Here is a 26,362-nt window from a genome sequence, read left to right as displayed (position 1 = left end):
GCGTATTACGCGGCTGAAGAATAAGCTTCATCTTCACCGTCATCGTCGTCATGCCAACAATGGCTCCGCTTCTAAAGTTTTTTTTTTTTTTTTTTTTTTTTTTTGGAGTTGGTTTAGGCGGAGATGAAATTCAAGGACAAGTGGATGGCGTGTGTTTCTCTTGGAGAGCAGACCTTTCGTACTGAGATTTCTGATCAGTTAAGCTCTGTCAAAAACTCTTCTTTTACTGTTTTTCCTTTTATATATTTTATAATAATGTATGAAAGGTTAATATTAGGCAGTTATGGTATACATATAAAAGTTTGTACAGTACTGTAGAATTCTCAAGACTAGAGGGTGACTTAAAAAATTTATTGCAAAGAATGATACACAAAAAGGGAAGTGAATCTTGGAACTCAGAGAGAGAATTGAGTTGATGGAGGAAAATTATTAGGTAATTCTGAAGAACGGTGACATGGTACTTTTTTTCTCTTACTTTATGGTGGAACTCATAATTTAATTAGTGGGGTCCGTCATGAATGTGAAAGGATAGAGCATCTTGTTACCATATTTCGGGACTTGACGTGTGTAAAACCCCAGCTCACCAAGAATTGACATGTCATAGACACACAGTTCACATGCTCACTCTCTCTCTCTCTCTCTCTCTCTCAGACACACATAACAAACATGTCGTAAAAACTGCAAAGAGCTTTATGTATTCCTAACATGAAATTAATTTTGTGTCAATGAGCTCTATCTCAAATGGCATTTCCTCCCTTTGTAAAAGAGTAAGTTGGAAGGTGAGGACATGGATTCAAGACTTGTCGTGTACGTGCGTAACTTACCAACCGAAAAAAAGAAAAGAAAAGAAAAGAAAAGCTCTGTGATATCATAATGAGCAAGTAATTATGTTATTAAGATTTAAATGAGTGATTGTAGGAAATTTCTGCAAACTTATTCATTTTCTTTTGGTTGTTGAAGCTTTGTCAATCATCAAACATTGAGTGGAGAGTAGAGACCTTGTATCTGTACTTGGTTTTATTTTGGCGGCCTTCTTTGGGAGAATTTCAGTCAAGTTTTGTAAGTTGACTCTAGATCATGGCTAGGCTTAGTGAACCAAGATCAACTTGATTTGATGAAATTGGAAGAAACTCTCACTTAGGAATGGTGCTAGCATCATGGTTCATAAAAGAATGCTTTCTAGTCAATTACTTACTTTATAGTCTCTGTCCACTTTCCGGATCAATGGCTAAATACTTAGAGAAGCTTTAGGGGGGGATATTTTTGCTTATGGAGAGGTTTGGAAGGAGTTAGTTACTATATTCTTAGGTGAAAGAAGGTGTGGTTACCTCTTTAGTATGGCAGCAAGCCAACAATGCACTATTGCTATAATACACCTGTTCTAATACTTGGGGTAAGCTAGAGGCGTAAGTCAAACACAGATGCATCTATTGCAATTCATTTTTGTATTTTCACCCTATATAATGTAAGATTATTTGTTTTGGTATGTGAAACATTCATCTCAATTGGTAATACTCTTTGGATAGCAATGTAATTAGAGAAAATGGTCACCAGTCATATATTTTACTTATTAATTGAAAAAGTGTTCATTATTTACCATCTTTGTGAACTTGTTAAAAAATAATGTGATGTAAAGTTGTATTATCTTTTTGCAGTTTGAGAAACCTTTTACTTTGTTTTTGACTTTTATGTGTGTTATTTTTGTTGTATTGGTGTTGCAGCACAGACAAGCCCGTTTGGAACTCAGTGAGTATATACCCTAAACAATATCTTTTTGTAGCAATTACCCAAGCATCCCACTTCTTGTCCTCTATTTAATCATGCCATTACCTAGCATATTTTAGTGGAAATTTACTTGGTATGCCATCATGTTACCCAAATAATTTTCCAAAGCAATGTAGCATACATCTTTTGTTGTGGTTGTACTTGATAGCCTTAGATTCTTGTCGCTGTATTTTTTCATTTTTTTTTTGGAATTGGGCTACTTAAGTAATAAAATTACGAAGGTAAGATTTCCTTATTAGAAAAATTGAATGCACCTAGTGTGTAATTTTCTCTTAGTCTCTCAAAAAGTTCACTTTTATTTATATATTTTAATATATTTTTTCTTGTCCAAGTTTAGTAGATGTAAGCTAGCTTTGAAATGTGTCATGGAAAGTGGGCGTGTGGTTTATGACGATATTGCAGTGCTTTTAGAACAATAGTTGTATCAATTCTGGCAACATTTGTATTTAAAAAACATTTAATAAGCTATGCCTTTTTAAGGATTCATCACAAAATTGGTAATGAGGGAAATGGTTTGCCATTCATGGGTTTATGAGTGATTAGGAGTGAATACAAGAGTTTGAAGTGATCACACACTAGAAAGCAGTAGGGAGAATCTTTGATTATTTGTGTCCCTTGCTTAATGCTAACATGTTGTGCTTTAAAGGTTTAAAGGGCTATGGTCTAGCTATAACTAATGTTCTTTGATGATATCATTATTGTGAAAATCTGTTGCAATATTTTGTGTGCTCTTCAAAATACTGGAAATTCAATCCATTTTTTTTTTTTTGGGATGAAGAATTTCCTTTTTATTTTATTTTTCAATTGATTTTTAGTATGACCAAGCTGCATTGGAACTTACCCTTTTTTTATGACTTCTGCAGGAAAAAAAACTTCTTTTGGAGAAAAATGGACCTCATATTGCAAGGATCTCTGTGTTTGAGGTGTGGAATACATTTTTGATCTCACAATATGCCTTGTTGTGGCAATGTTATGCACCTTGGAGTGGGCGACGTAGTTGGTCTATGAAAAATTTCTGATTATAAAATTTAGTTCAAAAGAAGAACAGAAATTAATTTATTGATGCAGTTTTTATAGTAATTACTGTAAGAGGAAGAAGTTCGGTGCCTTGTGAAACAAGAATGGGGATATTCTACACTTTTTTATTTTTTCTTGACATGGATGAATGGTGCCTACAAAGTATTCATAAAATTTGGATGCATCGTTGCCTTGCACATAAATTGGGTGTTATTGTATGTCATGGGGGAAACCGGGAATGGCATAAACCAAGTAGTTTTGTTGTTACACAGTTTGCTGCAGCTATGATACGTGTATGAGCACATAATATTATCCAAGTTCTCATATTTTTGGGTTGACATGTTCAAATTCATATATGATGAGGTTAGGTAATTTTTTCTTTGATATAAAATTGACTTCCATCTTTATAATTTTGTTTCATTTTCTAGGTCTGGGACAGGGTTAAGCTATTTAAACACTCAGTTTGCTGTCTAAGTGCGATGGGCATTTATAAATAGGAGTTTTTTTTTTGGAAAAATTACTACATGTCCCAAAAGCTTAAGTTTGATTGCAAATGATGAATTTAATGAATTTACCATTGTTCTAACACTCATCCCAATGTGTGGGCCTAGATTGACCCTTATAAGTGGGGCCTAACATGTGAGATATTTGTTTATAATGAGAAGTAGAATGTAGACAAGATTTGAAATTAAGATCACTTGCTTTGATACCGTGATAAATTACCACTTGTCCTAAAAGCTGAAGCTAATGGTAAAGAAATAAATTTAATTACTTAACCATTATTCTAACATTTTTGTTGGACTTGTGTTGATCTCTTCTTATGCTTACTATGGGCATGTGACACTTTAGGTGTTCCCATAATTTATGAGTATAATTGTTTGTTGCAGATATAGTTGTTTGATTATTACAGTCCGACTTAAAGTATTGTTTTCTTTTTCTCTTTATTTTGTATATTTTTGATATGTAGATATAACTAAGGCCCCCACATGGGATAAAAACTTGTGAATGTACCTCTCTACCTATAGTGGGGGGAGGAGTTGCTATTTGGTCCAAGGACCATTGACCATTTTTTGATAATTAAAGCTTAACTCATAGTTTTTCTTAAGATGCTTAACTTTCTTCCATTCCCTCCCTCTCCTATATTAAAATATTAAAAAAAAGTGATTTAAGTTTTGGTATTATGTTTGTATATTGTGATTCATTTCACTATTTTTTCCCCATATTATGCAGACCAATAGATTGTCCAGCAGCAATATTGTAGGATATCGTGAGATTGATCTCCTTGAATTTATAACACGGGTGAGTAACCTTCATCATTAAACTAACTTTCATATTTCATTATTTACAATCATTAATTCCATAAAACTTTGAACCTGAAGTGTGCTGCATCAGTGAAACATCATATTTTGTTTTTGGTGAAAAAGATGAAATAAAAATTAAGTACTACAAAGTCTAAGGTAATTAACGCCCAAGCATTTGTCAAATGCTGGCTTACAACAAAAGGAGGTGGGTATGAGCACTGTTTTAAAAACCAGACCAGACTGGCCAGTTCAACCGGTTGAACCGGGACCGGGCACCAATCTGGTCTGGTAAAAAGCTCCAAAATTGGCCAAAACCCAGAAACTGGGGCCAAAACCAGTTCTTTGACTGCACCGGTTTTTAAAACCATGGGTATGAGTACATCACGAAAGCTTCCTTACAGCTATTTCCTTCTGTTTCCCTTACAGAAAAAGTGATTTAATTTAAGTGGAGGGATGCAAAAGTAGAGGAGGCAAAGTTACTATGTAGAGGTTTACAATTGTGTTTTTCTTTTCTACTGCATTCTTCAATATCCTTGCTTTTATTTTAATCATTCACGTCATTCAAATATGGTCTGGGTATGTTGTCTGCTTGATGCTTTTGTTTCACATTCACATGCTTTGTATCAAAACTATTGCAGAGTATATATCACTAAAATGTGTTGTATTGCAGGATTCAGATTCCGACTTCGAGGTGTTTGACCTGTTAGATCCATCGTCATCTGACATATCGGTCGGAAGCATTTCTCTTTCATGTTCAGTTGAGGTGTGTCGCATGTAACAATAATTTTAGTGTATTGTAGATTCTTTGATAAAGATTTGTAACATTTTGTTGAATAAATTGACAGGACCCAAGTGAAACACAGAAAAGATTTGCAAGACGGATCTTATCTATAGTGGTATGTTCTATATAATATTCTAGTGTCTATTTCATAAGATCTTCATATAAACTCATTTGTGTTTCTGGGCCATTAAAGTTGCCGAGAAGTATCTTTTCATTTGTTTTTGTTTTTGATGCAAAAGTCAAAAAGCCATTGAAAGAGCAAAATTAAGGTGAAATTCATGGGATGATGCTGTGATCTCAAGAATAGGGAAGCTTGGAATTTCTATTGCTAAGATTGACAGCGATGAGGAATACTAGTATGTGGTATAAAATGTTCGGGTGTGAAGAATCAACACATTTATCAAATGAGTAGCCAAATGAGAGAGTTAGCTATAGACTCTTTATTTACCTAGCAAAAAAATAAAATAAAAGGAGGAAATAAGGACAGATAAGATAAGGGATGAAGTTATCCATTCAAAGGAATACTAGTATAGGTGGCTTCTATTGAGCCAAGGATGAGGGAGAGTGTAACCTATACCCCAAAGGACTAGTCTAATACAATTGAGGCTCCTTGTAGTTGTTTATAAATCCCTCAAAAAGACTAGTCTAATAACAACTGAGGCTCCATAGTTTTTTATAAAGTCCATATCAACCTAGTATATACTTGATGTGGGATGGATAACACACCCACACCCAATTGATATCTTATCAATTTAGGATGTCATGAACTCTCCTAATTAAATTCCTAACATCCTCGTTAGGGCCATTTTGTGGGGTAGTGTGTCTGAACCCACATGGGAACTAAGTTGGCTTTGATACCATAACTAATAATGCAAGGAAAAACGCTATCCACATCTGTGTTATACGCCAAAAGAACTAGTCTAGTCACAATCGAGGGTCCTTATAGTTGTTTATAAAGCCCAGATCAACATAATATATGCCTTACGTGGGCATCCAAAACCCCCCCCACACAACACACACTAAATCAATATCCAATAAATTTTGGGTATCACAGAATGTCACTTAAGATGGTTTAGTCATGTGCAATGGAGACCAATTAATGCATTGATGAGAAGAAGTGATTTAATTCAAGTTGTAGGAGTAAAAAGAGGTAGATGGATGTTATTTTATGGTGATATTTCTACTATAAAAAAAGAGGTAAGATAGACTGTTCTATCAAAAAAAGTATGATCTTTACATTTTTATTTGTATATTTAAGAATTCGAGCTTTTCTCTCATTCAATGCTGTTTGATTCTCCAGACAGATTATAGATACCATCTCAATATCCTAGGTATCAAGTCAAAAGTACAGTTAAAATTGTTGATTAACATAAAGTTTACACCTAGTCCTGAAACTTAGATGTAAAGATTCCAACTTGCTGAACCATGTAGATATATTTATCAGGCCTGGAAATATAAGAGCAGCTTGCTGCTTTCTCGATTAGTTAACGTTGCAAATTCTTATCCCTTGTACTCTTTGCAGGACTACAATGAAGATGGGAAGCTTTCATTCTCTGAATTTTCAGACTTAATTAATGCTTTTGGCAATCAACAAGCAGCTACCAAGGTTTGGACATTATTTGTTTTTGGAAGCAATTCTTTGCATATGTTTTCCTTATAGTTGTTGTTATAAAGTTCGAGCTTACTATATTTCCTGAGTTTGGATTGGGATTTGGAAGGCTGATTTTAAAACAATACATTTGAATGTATGTATCAATATAATACTTTGTATTGTTTAATTCCTTGAATTAGGGGTAGAAAATGAACTATTTGGATTTGTTTTAATCCTAATCCTCATTCTTGAGTGCTTGGTAGATCTTATTGGGAACTCAACTGACCTAGATTATTGTGTCCTCCAAGTCCTCAAATTCAAATTGCTACCTTATGATATTTGTTTTTTTTTGGTTTGTAAATCTTATTCGTCTTAACAATATTTTCTTGCTTACTAACTTATAATTTTTTTTTTCTTACTTACTAGAAAGAGGAGCTCTTTAAAGTGGCTGACAAGAATGGTGATGGTGATGTTAGCATGGATGAGTTGGCTGACCTACTTGCTATTCAACAAGAAAAGTAATGACTCAATTAGGAGGAATGAGTTTGAATCATGAATTTTAGCTCTTATATTTTTCTGTACTTATAGCTTCCATCTCTGTCTATAAGCTGTTTCCTTTACCTCTTATGTGGGATATGCAAGGTAGATTTCATATTTTTAATAATGTAAGTCATTGATCATGATTTTCTTTATTCAATAATCATCATTTCATAAGAGATACGATATTGTGACTATCTTCTCTCTCCTACTGTCTTCAATCTTATATAACACGTGGACCAGTTTCCCATCTAAACTATAGGGAGGGCTAGCTTTTCATATTTGTTATTGTTGGTTGTTGACTTGTTGTCATTTGAAGTTCAATTGGTAATCTCTTGTTCCCATAATTATTGTTGTTTTGAGGAATACACATAGTTTAAGAAAAAGCATTTATTACAACTAATCATTTTGTGTGTTTTGTCAAAATACCCCTTATATTATTGATATTTTTATAAATTTTTCTTGTTGACCCCAATCTCATCTTTGTCCTCCACAATATTGGATCTTATAAGGTTTTGATACACCCTCCAGCTTCCCATTTTTACCCATTGCATAAGTATGAAACATGCAGTCTTCATGAAATCTGACACTTAATTAGTAGGTAATTGACTATCCTGTAACTTAGACATAAATTCTAAATTTCTTGCATTGCAGGGAACCACTAATAAATTGCTGCCCTGTTTGTGGTGAGATCCTGGAAGTTTCTGATAACCTAAACACTATGATTCATTTGACCCTCTGTTTTGATGAGGGAACTGGAAACCAGGTCATGACTGGAGGATTTTTGACTGATAAACAGGCTTCATCTGGGTGAGAACCTTGTTATTTATTCTTCATTGTTGACCCTTCTGTAAAATTTGAGTTTTATTTTCAGAGGGAGAGAGAGGGGGAGAGCACTGGGGGGTGGATGTCTAATTATGCTTTATTTCAGTATGATGTTCATTATCATAATCCTGTGGCAAGGTTGAAATTGCAAGACCAAATTATATCTTTGTAGGTGGATGTTTAAACTAAGTGAATGGGCTCATTTTTCGTCATATGACATTGGGTTAAACTCTGGAGCAAGTGCTTCCCATATTGTGGTATGCTTTCTTTCCTGGTTTTACTTTTTCTTCATACACATTGGGTTGCTCTATTAGAGTGAAGTTGGTTAATTATAAAAGTGTTGAGAGATGAAACTCTTTGTGGCAACATTGCCTCATTTATCTGCCTTGTTTGTGAACCCTTATTGCAACAAGAAAAGATAATCTTAGTGATTAATTTCCTGTCTTAGCAGTTCGCATGGTTACTACATATTCTAAAAGTTCACATATACATTGAACTGCAATGGTTTCTTCCTCATCATAATGTGCTTTGAATATAACTATCTACCTGAAGAGACCAACCTTTGACATGTTAGCTTACATGATTGCTTATGCTTATAGAAGCCACATGTTATACTTGTATCAATGTTGTTACTATTGTTCAAAAATGAAATCTATCAGACAAGGAACCAAAGAAGCATTCAATGGAGAGATATTCACTCAATGAAGTAGGAAACTGCATTTTGAATTGTGAACAAAGAAAATTTGAAAAACTGCTTACATGTAGCTTTGCAAATAATGAGAACCAAACTACATTGGTGAGAAGCCTCCTGAAAACGTTATGGTGAGAATCTCAACATTCTCCTGGGTGTTTAGGGATATTGCTGGTGATGAGGTGGGAGTTGCATTGTGGTGTAGTCAATGGCTGACACTCTGACTTAAACTTTTTATCTTAGCACAAATGCCAGACATGGTACGGTACTTTATATATTCCATTTACAAAATGAGGTTTCTTTGGACAAAATGTAAGCATTGTAATCAACAGCTTGATTTCTTGTTGACGAAGTATTAGACTTGAAAATTTGTTCAAGCTAATTTTACCTGGCAGCTTTGCCACAGATGTTGATCAATCTATTTTATAGGCTAAATTCCCCTCCCCCTCAAAATTTTCACCATCTTTCTTGTCCCCTACACTTTCTCTTTAGTTCTTTCTATTTATTTTAATGCTTGAATTGATTGGCAAGCAGTGGGAACAGTAGGAGAAAAAGCCAAAAGTTCTTGAGAAAAAACCTTGTCGGTTGGATGGATGCACATCAGGAAACTTAAAATCAGAAATGTGTGGACTCTCAAGCCAGGTATTTTTGCTGCTAGGCTTGGAGAAAGTTTATGAGATGCTTGTTTAAGTTGAAGAAACTATTTGGTGGCAGTTGAAATTTCTATGGCATGATACATTGGTTGCCTGTTATGAGTATATAGGCCTTCTAGGTGCAGCTCATATCTGAGAGATTATTGGAAACGGAAGGTGGATGTCGCCAAGAACCTTATAGCTCAACTGACACTTGTGTTTTCAATAGAGACGTCTAGGGTTCAAATCCCCCCTACCCAATTATCTATCAAAATATCAAAAAAAGAAATAGAAGGTGGATGTCATATTTGGGGCATATTGGGTGAAGTTCTCATCTAAGGTTTGATGTGTGGCAATCTAATTTGGAACTTTTATTGGTCATGGAATACCTGTAGATAGTTTTCTATTGTCCAATTTGATTAATGTATCCCAAGTTATGCTCTCTCCTCTCCTTTGGGTCAGGAATTTCTGAGGTTGCATTCTGTCTAGTGCTTTATGTACTGGGTGTAGGAAGTTTAATGGATGGAGCAGAATGCTATGGGTCATATGGTATGAATTGCTGAAAGTAGATTGAATATTAAGTATTTTAAGAGGGGTCAGTAAGGTATGTGCCCTTAAAAGCTCTATATTTGCCACTGCAGTGTATTAGCAGTTGCTAGTGTTTTTTTTTTTTTTTTATAAATATTATTTTCACTTTCTTTTATTTAATTTATTAATGCCTAAGCAAATAGTTATAGGTAAAATGGAAAAGATGAGAATGAGATTCTGTGATGAGATGCAAGAGGAAGATGGCACTGGATTTATGAGTGTATGGAGTCCTGGTGATCATATTGTACATTTACTTTGGTGCGGCCATATTAAATCTTGCAGGTGAGAAAATAAAGAATTGGTGATCAAATTAATCAGTAGCTCTTCTAGTTTTGTGATCAGCTGTGGATCAAGGGTTTTGAAGGAATATTTGGAAAGGTAAAAGATGGAGTTGATTGAGGATTTGGGGGTTAGGAAGTGGAATTTGTTGGAGATGTTGGCCCTTGTTGTGCACGATGGTGATGGCTTTTTATCTCACATTGAGATTGCTAAATTTCTTCTACATGAGGTGGTCTTTTTTATCACTAAATTAAATTACTTATTAGAAATAAATTTCTAGATGGGGACTTCTTAAATTTGGTTCAGAAGAGATTTTGCATGTAAAAAGAGATAATTGGAAGCATAAATTGAGGGCTATATGGCTCAAGTGGTGGCACAGTTGTTGAAAGATCTTCATGTCACAGAGGTCCAGGATGGGAATGCTGGCAAGTTAGTGTGGCTCCCTTCACCAAACAAAGGTTTCCAAATGAAGAGTTATTATCATGTTCTGAGGGTAGACAGGCAGATTTCCCATGGAAGAGTATTTGGAAGTCTGTGCTCTGCTGAGGGTGGCATTCTTTTCCTGGTGTGTGGCTCTGAAAGGGTTTTGACAATTAATAACAAAAGGAAGCAGGGTATTATTATTATGAAGTGGCGCTTTATGTGCAAAAGTCATGGGGAGGATGTAAATCATTTAAATTTTACATTGTTTTGTGGCTTGGGAGATGTGGTCTATGATATTTAGGTATTTTGATGTTTCTTGGGTAATGCTCAAGTCAATTTGAGATTTAATTGTGTGTTGGAAGGGACGGTATGGGAGAAGAGGCAAGGGGTGTGGCAGTTAGTCCCATTATTTGTCATGTGGTATTTTAAGTTTATGGAGAGAGCGTAATGCTTGGTGCTTTGAGGGCCACAAATTGAGTGAGGTGGAGTTGAAATATCTACTGCTGAAGACTTTATTTGATTGGACTTTGCAGTCTATAGCTTTTTTAGTCACGGGTTTCTTGGATTTCATAGACTCCTTGAGTTCTAATTAGTTTTGTAGATTTTTTTACTTCTTGTTTTTATTCTCTTGTAGTGTTGTACTCTCATTATGCTTCTCGAGTTCTTGGGTAGAACCTTTCTCTTTTTTAATAAACTTATAAAAATAGTTTCCTTTTCTAGCTTTTCATCTTTGTAGTCATGGTTCCATGCTTCAGTTATAGTTGTCATCCTTTTGCGTTGTATGATGAATCAATTTCCTTTGTGTTTGTACGCTTTATCCAAAAATAAAAAATAAAATCCTTTGTGCGTGTATGTGTGTTTAAACTTCAAACATTTAACATGTATGTGGCAACAATGATTACAGTGACGCACAATCGATTGCATCAATACAAATTTAACAATATATGTCTTGCACTACACTTACATTGTCATGTTTGTCAGTTTGTCTTCTGAAAAATGAAGTTTTAGTTACTGATTGTTATTGAAATTTAATTTAAAATCACCCATCTTTAAAAATACCATACAAATAATCCATCAATCTTAAATATAAAAAATGATAAGAAACACAAATAGAACAGTGTCCAAATCAATGAAGCTGCCCTTGGTCTTACCTGCAGGGTAATGCAAGTTCCTCAAGGTTATTGACAATATTGCTAATATAATCATATGATAGAAAAAAAAATTTTAATATTGGATTTTAAATTCCATAAAAGAGATCTCAGCTTTCGTAGATGAGTAAAACTCTGATCACTATCAAAACAATGTCAGAAAGAAAGTCTGGATCAATTACTATTTCAAAATAGTGTAGAATACCCGAACATATCATCTCCTCATCAATTTAAAAAAAAAAAAAACTTATTTATCTCTGAGGAGACTTTACAGGAACATGGTTTGCCCCCCAAATAATTAAACCCTTCTTTATATGTTTCTTTAATTTGAGAGGTAAATAAAAAATTTACAGTTCTGAAGAAAAAAAAGAGAAAAAACTGGAGAGGTATAGAATGATGTTATAGGCTCTCAAGTCATCTCCAAAATAGACCCATTCAACTAGATTCATCAACCATATATATTATATTTTAATTTGATACGTTATTATGTACCTCATCACAAGATACAGGAAGTTTTTCTGCAGATATAACCACGATCAAGCTATGTTGGTAATATGTGAAAAACAATGGTTAAGAGTATCAATCATTTTGTAATATTGGAATGTTTTCAGCAATGATGCCATTGGTATCATTTCTTTACATCTCTCTAGTTTCAAAACTTATAGTTATTCTCATTTACTTTATCTGTCAGTTAATAGTGTATTGCTTTAGGTATTTGATCGGAGGACAAAGAGGCTTGTGGAAGAATTAATTAATGGAAAGATTGTCTTGTCAATGAGAGCTATCTATCAGTCAAAATTTGGGTTGGGCCTAATGGACACAGGTATTGTGTGAAAGCTGGAAATGTCAATTCTAAAAACAAGTTTTAGTCTTGTAGAATATGTACATTGTCTGAACTTCTCTCTCAGGAATTCGATGAATCCTTATCTGGACAGTTAGGGACCCATTTATATAATTCTGTTAGTTTGCCCAATAAATTCTATGAAATAACTATTGATAGTCTTCCACTTAAGTACTTAACTGAACTCTACTAAGCCTTAGTACTGACAAATTGGGGGTGATAGTCTACCATGTCTTCCAAATTTTCAGTCCAAGCACTACCTTGATCTCTTAATTTTGTATTGATCACTCTCTGATGCAGTTGTTGATCTTTAATTTCACAAAACCCATGACTTTGGGCTTTTCTCATCCTATCCTTTTGCTACCTTTAATTTCTCAAAATATATTCTCATTGTCCCCCCTCTTCCAAATCCCAATTGTGGGAGGACTATCGTCTCGGCCCCCAATCAGGAATTGTTCGCTTTGGGATGGGCAAGGATCGACCTACGTCTCACCCGCACCAATTTGCTCAATTCCACATCAGGGAGAGATGCCTCCCACCATTGCCTTATAAGCCTTTGGCTTAAGGAAGGGTGTATCGTAGTGTGTGTGATCAAGTCTCGGCCCCCAATCAGGTATTGTTCGCTTTGGGATGGGTAAGGATCGACCTACGTCCCACCTGCACGAATTTGCTCAATCCCACATCGGGGAGAGACGCCTTTCACCCTTACCTTATAAGCCTTTGGCCTAAGGAAGGGTGTACCGTAGTGTGTGTTGTAGGTCGATCCTTGCCCATCCCAAAGCGAATAATACCTGATTGGGAGCTGAGACGAAAGTCCTCCCACACCAATCATTTATCTACTATTTCCATTAGTTTCCCTGTTAAAGGCTATTCTAAGTGCCTATAGAAATTTTATTCTCTTGGACTAATTTCTTTACTCGCACCTATCAATCAAAGTCTAAGAATTTTTTCCCATTTCTCACTAAACCCTGGCGTCGATGTAGTGCATCACTTACAGAAAATGCCTTGGCTAACCTTTACCCATTTTTCACTCCATTAGGGGCTTGATGTTGCTAGTATGGGTTGCCCAATGTGTATTTGTATGGATCCATTCATGTGAAATGATTAAAATTTGCAGCCCTCCTTTGTTTGGGATTAGGAGATAGCATATGAGCAAAAAATACGACACTAAGCACTGACATAGGTGAAGTTATTTCCCTAAGAATATGACAAAAAATTATTGTGAATGCTTTTTGATGCATATACTCGAGCAACTATAGAAAACTGCAGTATTTACTTAATCATTGCCTGTAGGGCTTGTATTTTATGCTTGATTGAATTGATCTTGGAGGAAAAAAAACTAGTGGAGCATCTGTTTATTAGCCTAATGTTATTTCTGGGTTTTAATTTTTTATTTTATTTTATAACTTTTTCATTTTTTATTGTGTGATTCTGCTGTATGTAAATTATGTTGCTGCACCATTTGGTCACAGGGGCAAAGGAGCTCTTACAGAGCATCTCCGAAAAGCAGGGGAGGCGAATGAGTTCAACTGAATCTACTAAAGATATACCAAAGTTTGTTGAATCTTTTAAGGCATGTAGCATTTATTACTCAATGATATTTTTAATGATTCTTTGTTCCGAATTTGACTTTCTTAAAGTACTTTTAGATTGTGATAATTTGGTTTTGACTGAAATGAATTTTAAAGATGATATAGCTACACTTTTTCAATCACAAACAAGGATCTATTAGGTGAGGCTGCTCTAAGGGTATTTAAGATTTTAATAATCACAAATTACCTCTATGCTGGTTGGTAACCTAGGAGTGCTTCCACTCTTTGTGGATTTTATAAAGCAGCTTGAGCTTTTTAGGCTGCTCTTAAGAAACAGTCCAAGAGTTGCTTTTCCAAGCAGCAGCTTTTAGAAAGCTGAAGCCATCTCTAACTGGCCCTAAATTAACAAAAAATGCATCAATTCACACCCTAGGGACAACATATGCCAAAACCTTTCTTCTGCAGTAATATTCCAAATATATTTTATAAACAGATAGTATTATTACATTTGAGGTGTGTTCTCTGCATGTATATGATGTACCAGATTTGAAATTTTAATTTGATTTGTATCTCTATATGTGGGGAGGATTCGAGAAGTACCGTTGTCCAAATCAATGCAAGCACTCTGTTGAAGTATTTTTGGCATTGGAAATTATGTCTTTTTGTCTTGTGCAATTCTGAGTTTTCCTCATACATTTGTGTGTGTAGGTGTTATGCTCTAGCTAGATTTGATTACGCATGTCAGTTTGGGTGCATCCCTATTCCGTTGTGTTACTAGATTCAAGACCAATTCTAATTATTATACTCTTGGTGATATCAGATGTACACATAGTTAAGTCAGTATACCTGAAGACCATTGATTTTTTCCCGAGTAATATGTAACTTCTGAAGATAATATCAATCCTGTTTCTTTTCATGTCTTATTGGATTATACTAATATGTTATAGGTGATAGGAAGATTTATCATTTCTTTCATTCAGCCAAAAAAATAAAAAGAATATATCATTTCTTCATCTATTGATGGTTTCTTTGCATCAAAAAAAGAAATATCAGGTTGTGGATGGAATGCTCTAGATTGTTTATCATGTGGGTCCTTAAACATATTTTAGCTGTCTCTTTATATCGATATTAAAATTATTGTTCTTGACTCCTTTGTATTGTAATGTCTAAAATTTTGAATGAATTAGCGTGCACTTTTCATATGCTGAGATCACATGCATTGAGCTACACCCTCTTATAAATGATATGCTTTAACTATTGTGCTGTAGGATCAAATCAATTTGGCAGAAGTCAAATACCCTCTGGAACATTTCAAGGTAGGTCAGGACTTTTATAACAAACTGAATTTCATTATATTGTTGCATGCAAATAAAGCCTCTGCTTATTTCTTGTAATATCTTCACCTTATTTGCACACTTGGATTTTGTTCTGATCTCTCAGTTACATAAGCTTTTGAAACTTTGCATGCAGACTTTCAATGAGTTTTTCATAAGAGAGTTGAAGCCTGGTGCAAGGCCAATTGCCTGTATGGAACGTGATGATGTTGCTGTATGTGCAGCTGATAGCCGTTTAATGGCATTTAAATCTGCTGATGAAAGTCTAAGATTTTGGATTAAGGTACTTCCTGCACTTTCTATTGGAATTTTCCCATGAAAATTTCCAAAGATCATTTAGTGCTTCTTGTTCTCACATTTGGTAGCAGATATTTCAGTTTAAATTTGAAGGTTGACGATTTGGAATATTGACACGCAAAACCTGGTTTAATGAAGTCTACAAGTCAATCAACTGAACTTGCAATGTAGATTATACATTACAATGATGCCAATCTAGCTTGAACCTTCATGACTAATCTCCACATATGATAGATTACAAGTGCTGGTGCTTGCACCACGTATAAGAGTGAAACTTTTCTGCTTCAGCTCTAAAGTCGAGGGTGGAGGAAGGGAGGGGGGCACATTTGGTACCGTGTACCACCTACTTCTTATTGTCCACATGAACTAGATTGACCTGATCACTTAATACAAGTAATGTTAGCAGCTTACTTAAAAAAAAAAAAAAGTAACATTAGCAGAATAAAGTTTACATGTTGAGCAATTTTAGTCCCTGATGTTTTGAATGAGCGCTTTATTCCCTAAAGTTTAAAAATGAGCTACTAGTCTCTCCGTCTAGTTCCGATAATTTTCTTGTGTATGTGGCTAACGGAGTGATGAGGCGGCATTTTTTTAATGACGTGGTAGCTGACATTATATTAAAAAATTTTACAGTGGCCAACCTACTTCTGATATAAATCACCTAGAAACTGGGATGTTGTGTTCTTTAAAATTGCAAAATTCCAAGTCCTTATTCTTAATACATTTTCATTTTAAACTCATGCGTTGGGCAATATTGTTCACCCCAGGATTATTGGTTACTTATAGGGTCGAAAGTTTTCAATTCAAGGCCTGTTGGGGCAAGATGTAAGTTCCAGTGCTTTTGTTGATGGACCATTGGTGATATTTCGTTTGGCACCACAGGTATTTTTCAAACTCTTGCCTTAATACATTGTACCGTGGATGTTTTAAAACTTAATTTAGTCTAATTTCAAATTTCAAACTTCCTCACCTATCAATTGTTTCAGGATTATCATCGTTTCCATTTTCCAGTTTCTGGAACCATTGAGCAGTTCGTAAATATACCTGGATGCTTATATACAGTATGCTGACAAATCAATCTTATAAATCCTTGTTTGAATTGCCATTTGTTTCTTGTTAGTCGTCAGATTTTCTTACCTGTTTTTTTTTTCCCTTAGGTCAACCCCATTGCTGTCAATAGCAAGTATTGTAATGTCTTCACTGAGAATAAGCGAGTTGTATCAATTATTTCGACTGCAGATTTTGGAAAGGTTTGTCAGTGCAATCATTTGTCTTATTCAATTTGTCTCTTGATACATGATGATAAAACTGATTCTTCAGATGTCAGTTCTGGTAATGTTCTATGCAATTCAAGTTATTTTGATATACGTATTATTGCACGAAATATTAAATCATCAGGCATCATCTTCTTCATTGTTTGGCACTAGACAATCATGGTGCTTATGTTTTCTCTCTTTGGAGGAATGTTGGTGATGCCTAATACTGTGGTTGTTCTATTGACTTGCACAAAAGACTTTTGTTATATCTTTGTTTATTTCTGAGATCTCTTAAATTTTAGAAGTTAGGTTTTTAGTTTACTTTGCATTTCTGGTGTACATCCCATGTACAGGAGTTGTGCCCTTTCTTGTGCTTTTTATAGGATAGGACCAATACTTTATCATTTGCGAATCATGGGGGACTACATGAGAACTTTTGAATAAAATTTTAAACAGGTGGCTTTTGTTGCAATTGGAGCAACTATGGTTGGCAGCATAAGCTTTTCAAAGGAAAAGGGTGATCATGTCAGGAAGGGAGATGAGGTTTTTGATTCATAAATTGATGCCTTTTATCTATTTATTTTATTACTATTGTTATTATGACTCATTTTTGTTGTTAATGTTGAAGTATGCATTCTTTGCTTCTGATTGGCATTTCATTCCTCTAATGTGCAGTTTGGATATTTCTCATTTGGTGGAAGCACAGTTATTTGCGCTTTTGAGAAGGTATTAATTGATTGGATTTTAATATATTAACTCAAATGTTCTAATTCATTTAATGTTATATCTTTAAAAAGATCAACATTCGGTTTTCTAAGGCATCTGGCATATTTAGCTATCGCCATTCATTTTTCATTGTTAGAATCATGCTCGTTCTCTAGTCTTACTCTTTGTTTTAAATTTTTATATAATACACAAATGGGGCAAGAAATTCTTGCTGAAGTACATGTTCATTTACATAAATAAACCTGAAATGAGTATTTTCCTTAATTTTTCAACTCTTGGAAAATGCAGAATTCTTGCAATGTGGACTGATTTTGCTAGTTTATAGACTGATGTTTATTTTCCATTTTATTTGCATATTTGGTAAATATTTTTTTCAAAGTTAATGAATTTGCTACAAAGGCCTAGATGGCTTAGTTCCGGGAATTTGCTACAAAGTTAATGGGTCCCTGCTGTGGTGCAACTTTCAGACAGTAATGTTTTCCTTGCATTTATATTTAGTTTAGAGAGTTATTGATATGCCACGCATTTTGTATGTATAATATTGCATTCACTTTTCTAATGTTAGAAATTACTTTTGTAATTAATTTATTCTACTTCCCTCAATNGTTTAAATTTGAAGGTTGACGATTTGGAATATTGACACGCAAAACCTGGTTTAATGAAGTCTACAAGTCAATCAACTGAACTTGCAATGTAGATTATACATTACAATGATGCCAATCTAGCTTGAACCTTCATGACTAATCTCCACATATGATAGATTACAAGTGCTGGTGCTTGCACCATGTATAAGAGTGAAACTTTTCTGCTTCAGCTCTAAAGTTGAGGGTGGAGGAAGGGAGGGGGGGACATTTGGTACCGTGTACCACCTACTTCTTATTGTCCACATGAACTAGATTGACCTGATCACTTAATACAAGTAATGTTAGCAGCTTACTTAAAAAAAAAAAAAAGTAACATTAGCAGAAGAGTTATGCTGACTTTATGATGAGAGCATCTCGCCTCTTGTAACTGCAATGAAATTATTTACTAGGAAAATTACGTAATTCCCCTTGTAAGTTTGGGGTTAATTTTAAATTAAACTCTAGATTTTAAATAGTTTCAATTGAAACCTGAATTTTTAAATTGTTTCAATTCACCCCTTCAAAGAGTAACTATAAATTATGACTAACAAAAAATAGACTAAACAGCATCTAAAACTTATTTGCGCGCTAAAATACCCATCATATGTACACCGTGTGGTATTTTGGTGATAAAAAAACTTACAAAATGATCACTCTTCATTGAATTCTATTTATTTGCTATAAAGCTTTTAAAGTAATTTTAAGAGTTATTTGGTACCAAAATATGATGTGATTCACATGAAGTATTTGGTGTCTTGATTGATTTTAACTACAATTTATGTCAATTTCTGGTCTTCTACGCCTTTGGGATTGCTTGGGTTCAGTCAACGCTCTGATGGAGTCTTGAAGTGGAATGAAAAGGTGTTATAGGTATGGAACTGTATGGGGGTAGGGCCAGCCTCTATATGGTGCCTTTGGAGAGAAATAAATCAGTGGACATTTGAGGGGAAGGAGCTGTGTATACTGAATCTCAAGTTTCTTTTCTTCAAAACTCTCTTCAAATGGGCGACGCTCTCTTTTACTCTCTCAGCCTTTTCTCTTATGGAGTTTTTAGACTCAGTTAATCCTATAGCTTGCCTTTCTTTCTTTGTTTCTTTCTGTTTTCTACATCTCTGTATACTTCATGTATACACTTTTTCAAATTTAATAAATTACAATTACTTTATATATATATATATATATAGGTCGGGCTCAACTCTCAAGCTACTCTTGGTGTAACTTTTAACAATGTTGCACCTTATTTTTTTTTTTTTTTGGATGATTTGCTTGATGCATTAGTTTGGAATAATTGACAAAGTAATAGATGTCACTAGGTCAAGTACAGATCTAAAATGAGAATTAGAATCCTTGTCTACCTGTTAGGACAAGGTTGATTTAGATATGGTAGAATATTTTTGGAAACTTTTAGCCTTTTCATATCTAATTTCCTAATTTAATTAGGTGTCTATAAATTATAGGGAAAAATACACAAAACCCCTTTTCTCTAAAACATGGAACCCCTTTGAGGTTTTTTTTTGAGGTTTTGAGTGTATTAGTGTAATACTTAACACTGTGTAACAAAATTTCCCTGGGGTTTTTGATTGTAACATAGGAAAACCTCTTCTATTTGAAGTAAATCAATTTCATGGTTAAGATTAAATTCTACAGGTGTACAAACTCTGTACACTTCCAAATTTAGAAAATAAAATCTGTAACACAGTATTTAAAGAGCAAAATTTTGTGCTATTTGCTCATAAAACTAAACTGCTGATGCAGAGTTTTTGCTCTTATGAAAGCTATTTCTACCAATGATCAAATTTGGTGGTGCTATATATAATATAAGTAACTTTTGTAAGTATTTGGCTTAATCTATGGATTTTTATGCAGGGTGCGATTGAGATAGATGAGGACCTTCTATCAAATAGCGCCAGATCACTCGAGACATTAGTTTATGTTGGAATGACGTTGGGTGTCTCCACAAAGAAACTATCAGGAAATGGGCTGCCGAATTTGGAAAGTTGTAATTTAGGTGATTGAGACGTTATACTTTGGGATACCAAAGAGGGGTCGTTTCATGTAAATTATATTAAGCGGATAGTTCTTGTATATTATGTGACTCAGATCAAAGCCATATTTTATATAAGTATTTCATGTATATTGTTTGCACTAATTTGTGTGAATTCTAATACAAATAAACCATTTTATGTTATCTTATCTGTACTTAGTGTAGGCTCTTTACTAATTATTTAGGCAAAATTATACTGTTGATCTCTAAAGTTTATTTACCGAGCGCTTTTGTTCCTTGAAGTTTGAAATCAATGCTATTGGTCCCTTGAATTTAAAAAATAAGCTTTATTGGTTCCTCATTTAACTTCTGTTAGTTTTCTTGTTCATGTGTCTAACAAAATAGTGACATGGCATTAAAAAATTACACATAAGCAAACTTAACTTTTAAAACTAACTCAAAAATCTACCAATATTACAACTTTTGCCCCTGCCCTCCATTACGCCTTCCTAGTTCCTATACATTGTCCAAGGTCGAATGACCAGGTCTATGATCTTGGATTTCCCCAATGCCATTGACCTATTTTAAAGCAAAACATTATATTTTTACCCTTTTACGAAACCATAAGTGTAAGTGTAATGTCAGGCCAATGATTACTTTCTTCTACTCTCTCCTCCTTAATCACTTAGGGGAAAAAAAAAAGTCTAGATTATAATATATGACTACTGAGGGGGAAAAAATTCCCAAATTAAAATACATGATTAGATTAACTAAGCGCATTGGTTTTTCAATCTCTTATCATAAATGTTGACCAGTGGCAGTGAGAAATGAAAACATAGGTGAATTTATTTATTTATTTATTTTTTTGAGATGAACATAGGTGCATTATGTATGTTGTAAAATAACTGAAACTCAAATTACCAATATTGATTGTGAAAATATTTTGGGCTTAAAAAAGGTTATCCAAACAAATAATAGGAATTAAGAAAATTAAGCGCAAAAAAAAAAAAAAAAAAATAGGTATCTTTTTTTTTTAATCATCTACAAGGCTATAAAACTACAGTTCTAGGTTGTCTAAATGATCCAACAAGAAAATTTTTTTTTTGTGGAGAGAGAGAACTTGTTAAAATAATTCCATTTGCTTCACCTTCTTCACAACATTCCATAAGTTGTTCCTTAAGTTGGATCTAATCCATACTTGGTTTTCCATGTAGACAACCTTAAATCCCAAGGATTACACCATAAATAAGATAAATATCCAAAAAAGTATCAAGCATCAAAGTAAATTGAACAAAATTATACATACTTTGGATTCCCAATTAACAAATGGCTACACTTAGCATCCTCTTCATACCCCACTGTATTCTCTAGTTGTTTGTCACAACTCTCTCATGAAATAGGTTCGACTCTTAGAGAGACTCTTCTACTGCTTGAAAGATAAGCAAAGGAATGGACAACAAAACTCAAAACACATGTCATGCTAAGATGACAGCAACTAATCATTATAGTAGCTCTCTTCTTCTCTCTCTCTCTCTCTCTCATAAAACTAAGCTATCTAAACACTGGACAATCACACAATCCACAAAATTACCTTAATCTTATGTCATAAATACTTAGCATAGCACGCTAGAATAGCTACCGTGGCATCCCCACCCCCCCCCCTTTTCTTTCCTTTCAACTTTTAGAAATTCTGAAATTCCCATTTCAAATTTATAGCAATTATCATATCATCAAGTCAATTTTCCCTACTTTGAATCTTTTATATGTAATAACAGTGGTCAAAACATTAAGCCATCATTCAATCACAATGCACACCCCTCCTCAACAAGGACCTATGGCTCTCAAAACAAATGAACCTTCATCAACAAACTGAGTGTGAAAGCAATATTGACTCCTTATGTTAATGCAGAACCTTTAAGGTTCTTAAGTCTTCCATAAAATAGTAAATGTCCATTCCTGTTAGTGTTTCCCAAAGAAGTTGTCATCCGAGGAACAAAAAATATATAAAAAATACACAAGACTTACAAATTTAAAGCAAAGGGAAAGGAGGATGATTAGCTTACTCTGCTTGGCATACACCCATGCTGGTGCATATTTCACCATATGCGTTTGTTATCAACAACAAATCAAGACAGTGCCTAAGGTTGGCTTTGTAAGTCCAATCATCTATCAACAGATGTTTTCCATGTAGACCTTATATCGCTTGAAAAGATCTGAGTTGCTTTAAGAACATCGTCAACAAAGTTAATCAATGAAAGCACAAAATGAATTAAATTCCTTAACAAAAGTGAAAAAACCATAATATTTTCCTATGAAGAGAGACATCTTGGAATCAAGTCCAATAAATATCACAGAAGCAAAATAAAGTAAATGCCAAGAGTGTCCAATAATCAAATTACAGTTTAATAAAGGCTATCGCTACTTCCTAATTATTCAAGGTAAACTATATATTTTTAATCTATCCACAACATTAAATAATTTTGGGTAGGATGAAAGAAAGGTAATGCTTCAAAAGAAGCCCCTTTGAAAGCATTTTCTCCTACTCCCACCAAATAAAAACTCATATGCAAATTCCCAAACTTTATATGTATTTGAAGAGAAAAAGAACCTTGTATACTGCATATTGATAAAAGGGTTTGCCATACTTTTGGGACCAAGCATCCAAAGCATTCCCTAGAGGCACAGCAAGATATATCCTTGCAGGCAAGTTTTTCAAGGTTTCCATCTCTTCTGGTATATCTTTGGAGTTGCACAAAATGGCATGTTGTGTTGGATTCACGAGAGAATATGGTTAACCTTCTCCCTCTGGAAATGGATAAATTTAGATGTTAATAATTTATGCTTATAACTTTGCTATGCCACTTCATTGATGAAGATGGATTTCACAACAATTTAAGGGATGTATAAGATTCACTTCCCATAACTTCTATTATTGTTAGTATTTAATTACAAAATTTTACTGCAACAATAGTTTCTATCAAATGGTTTGAATCTAGAGGGCGTGGGAGGGACTGCAATTTAAATGTATAATTTAGGAAGGTTTGCAACTGAAACCCTATGGATTCATAAGTTACATATTAAATCTTATGTTTTTTTTTGGGGGGGGGGGGGGTTTCAAATTAACATATGCCAATTAAACGATAAACTTTTAAATTTTTTTTCAATTCAAACCCTCTTCTCTTTCTCTCTCCCTTAAAATGTAATTACCACCCACCCACCAATCCCCCACACCCCCCCCCCCCTTTTATCCCTCAACAATTTGTTGTTTTTGGGTCAGTGACCTTTACAATAAAAAGGAAGACTTGATAACTTATTTCTTTTTTGATTAAGGCTATAGATCTAGTGTACGTTGGTTTTGTTGTTGTTTGTTTTTTTTTTTTGCTATTCGGTTCTTTTAAGGCCAACAAATTTAATGTTAAAGGGATTGATTTATCATCTAGAATGTTATATCTGTTGTTGAACTAATGTGACATTTTAAAATTTTTAAAATTTCTTTTGAATGAGAGGTGCTAGATGTCTTAAATAAATATATTATTAAGTTCATTTTGTTTTATAAAATGCTGTAAATTGTAATGTTTTAGTTAAAGGCAATTTTGGATATCATTCATGTTATATTTTAATTATCAAACCAAAATCTCACTGCTCTATTGTTCAGAGTCTTGATTTGCTATATAATTACAATATGGATATGATTCCATCCTTCCTAAATTTTGTTTTTGGTCACAATGTCCTCTTCCAGATACCATAACCTTTTGTATGTTTACCAATATCATTCTTTGCACCATTGTCTGTTGCTATACCCCATGCACTGACCAGATCTACAAGTTGCCAGTTATAGCATTAGTTTATGCTCTTTTATAAGTTTTTATTTTTTTTATTTTGTAACTTTTTTCATTACAGAACTTTTGAATACTTTTCCAGTTGCATAGCATACAGAAAGATCCAGCTTTCAGAATTTTAGCCATATTGATATTCTGGCATAGTATATTTGAAATTAGTAAGAGTTGGTATTGGTGGTCTAGAGCTAATAGTAATAAGTAATTATGTAGCACATAGGTCGAATGTTATTAAATATTTTGTTTTTTTTTTTTTGATGAAAACTATATGTGATAAGCTGATTTTTTGTTTGTTTGTTTGTCACCACCAAATGACAGCCCTTGTTGGAAACTATGTCGACTTTGGTGTGTTTGAAATATATGGTGAAAGAGCACTCTCTGATGCACTAGATGTTTGCTCTTAGGGTTTGTTCAGTTGGAGGGGTGAAAAGTAGGAGAATAGAAAATGGTGGGAGAATAGAAAAGTGGGAGGATAGAAAAGATTTTAATTTCTCGGCGAAACTACATTGATGGTCCTTGAAGTTTACTTGACGTGCGCAATTGGTCCCTTAAGTTTCGATTGAGTGCTATTAGTCACTCAAGTTTCAAAACTAAGCACTATTAATCCTTTGTTAACTTCCGTTAGTATTATTGTTTACGTGGCTAACGGAATAGTGAGGTGGTATTTATTATTTATTTTTTTAAAAATTATACATATCATAAACGCATAAAAGCAAATGTTTGACCTGGTTCAAGAGGGTTAATACCCGAATCAAACAAAAATTATCAATCTAAAACTAATGTAAGAGAGTGAGAATCCAAGACTGTTGTCCTTCTCCATGCGACAGTGGCGTCGTCATCGTTGACAACCACTTTGATTCATGGTCATGCTCGCAGTGTCGCACAACCATTCCTCTGCACCTCCCCTCTCATCTTTGGCCAACCCATCTAGTTTGTGTTGTCACTAGGCAGTTGGGACATGATAGGAAGCACTCTTTGGTGATATGAGTGTTGATGAGGAAATTTATAGAGCACCATGATTTTAATATTGGTTGTGCAATATATGATTTTTTGTGCACCAACTCAATATGTTGTTGCATTTTCGATTGATGATTAAGGTTCTGGACATGGGTTTTGTAGATTATTTAGTTGGTTTGTTTCCTTTTGATTGTACTTGTTATGTAGATATCTGCTTTTGATTTCTTGTGGCACCAACTGTAATTGTAAGTGAATTTTGCAGAGAAGACTTTCATTATATTGGATAAGGCGGTAGTTGATGGAGGGTTTATTCATAGAGATCCCCTGTTGAAGGTCAATTAAATTTACAGCCTTTAGATCAATTGCCCTTAGTTCTTTTGCAGTTTGAGCACAACCATGAATCAAAATGGATTTGGAGGATGATGATGTCGCTAAGGCTCTGGGGAGGAGATGCTGTCACTAGCGAAGGAAGGCAGCATTGCGTGGAGGAGGAGGACGACGGTGTTGGGTTCTCGTTAATTTTGTTGGGACTTTTGGTTTGATTTGGCCCACTTGAACTGAGTTAGATATTTTCTTTTATGGGTTTATAGTATGTCTAATTTTTTTTAAATAAAAATAAATACCACATCAGATTAAAAAATGCCACATTACTATTCCATCAGCCACACAGACAATAATATTAATGGCAGTTAACAAAGGATTAATAACTCTCAATTTTGAAACTTGAGGGGCAAATAGCACTCTGTTGAAATTTCAGGGACCGATTGTGCACATCAAGTAAACTTCAGGGACCAATAGTGTAGTTTCGCCTAATTTCTCTCATTTTTGTTTGGTTGGGAGTGGAAAAGAGGAAGAATGGAAAAAATGAGTTTGTATAATTTACTCATATACCCTTGTTAAAAAATGATGGCCAATTAAAACAAAAAAAGTAACAAACAACCAAAAAAAAAAGAAAAGAAAAGAAAAAGCAATCACCTAATTCATAAAAAAATAAAAATTAGGTNCAAAAAAAAAAAAAAAAAAACTCAAATATACAAAAAAATTACGTGATTTCGCAATGGCCTACATCCACATGCACCGTAAGAAAATTTCAATACATTAAATTTGGGAGAATATAAGTTTAGTATAGAGTCACTCCTACAAGCACAAATCTCAGAACATCCAAATACTTATCTCTTACAAATAAAAAGGTTAGGGGATTGCAGCTTGCACAACACCATCAAAGAGATTTCTCTCTAATTAACCAAGCAATGAACAAAGATTTTACAAATTACCGAATATAAATTGCGCACAAACCAAAGAGAAAACTTCCAAACAAATTTGTGGCACGAACTAATTCAAAGGTGCGATTCTTAGACCAAATTGCAGAACTACGAAG

General features: G+C 34.2%; 1 protein-coding gene across 1 annotated transcript; it reads left to right on the top strand.

Moving 5' to 3' along the window:
* Nucleotides 1-85: 85 nt before the first annotated feature.
* On the top strand, nucleotides 86-20,395 carry LOC111995706 (phosphatidylserine decarboxylase proenzyme 3). The gene is made up of 20 exons (XM_065782179.1): nucleotides 86-197; nucleotides 1,722-1,746; nucleotides 2,649-2,708; nucleotides 4,033-4,101; nucleotides 4,774-4,866; nucleotides 4,949-4,999; nucleotides 6,407-6,490; nucleotides 6,902-6,993; nucleotides 7,667-7,822; nucleotides 8,010-8,094; nucleotides 12,310-12,421; nucleotides 13,912-14,012; nucleotides 15,240-15,287; nucleotides 15,442-15,588; nucleotides 16,389-16,484; nucleotides 16,589-16,663; nucleotides 16,760-16,852; nucleotides 17,315-17,401; nucleotides 17,534-17,584; nucleotides 20,074-20,395. Exons 1-20 carry the CDS (start codon nucleotides 124-126, stop codon nucleotides 20,221-20,223), a joined length of 1,749 nt encoding a protein of 582 aa, XP_065638251.1. The 5' UTR covers nucleotides 86-123; the 3' UTR covers nucleotides 20,224-20,395.
* The last annotated feature ends 5,967 nt before the right edge of the window (nucleotides 20,396-26,362 follow it).

The sequence above is a fragment of the Quercus suber genome, unplaced genomic scaffold, assembly GCF_002906115.3.
Source record: "Quercus suber isolate HL8 unplaced genomic scaffold, Cork oak 2.0 scaffold_292, whole genome shotgun sequence".
Taxonomy (NCBI): domain Eukaryota; kingdom Viridiplantae; phylum Streptophyta; class Magnoliopsida; order Fagales; family Fagaceae; genus Quercus; species Quercus suber.
The sequence above is the reverse complement of the archived record's forward strand: the minus strand, read 5'-3'. Positions and strand labels throughout refer to the sequence as shown.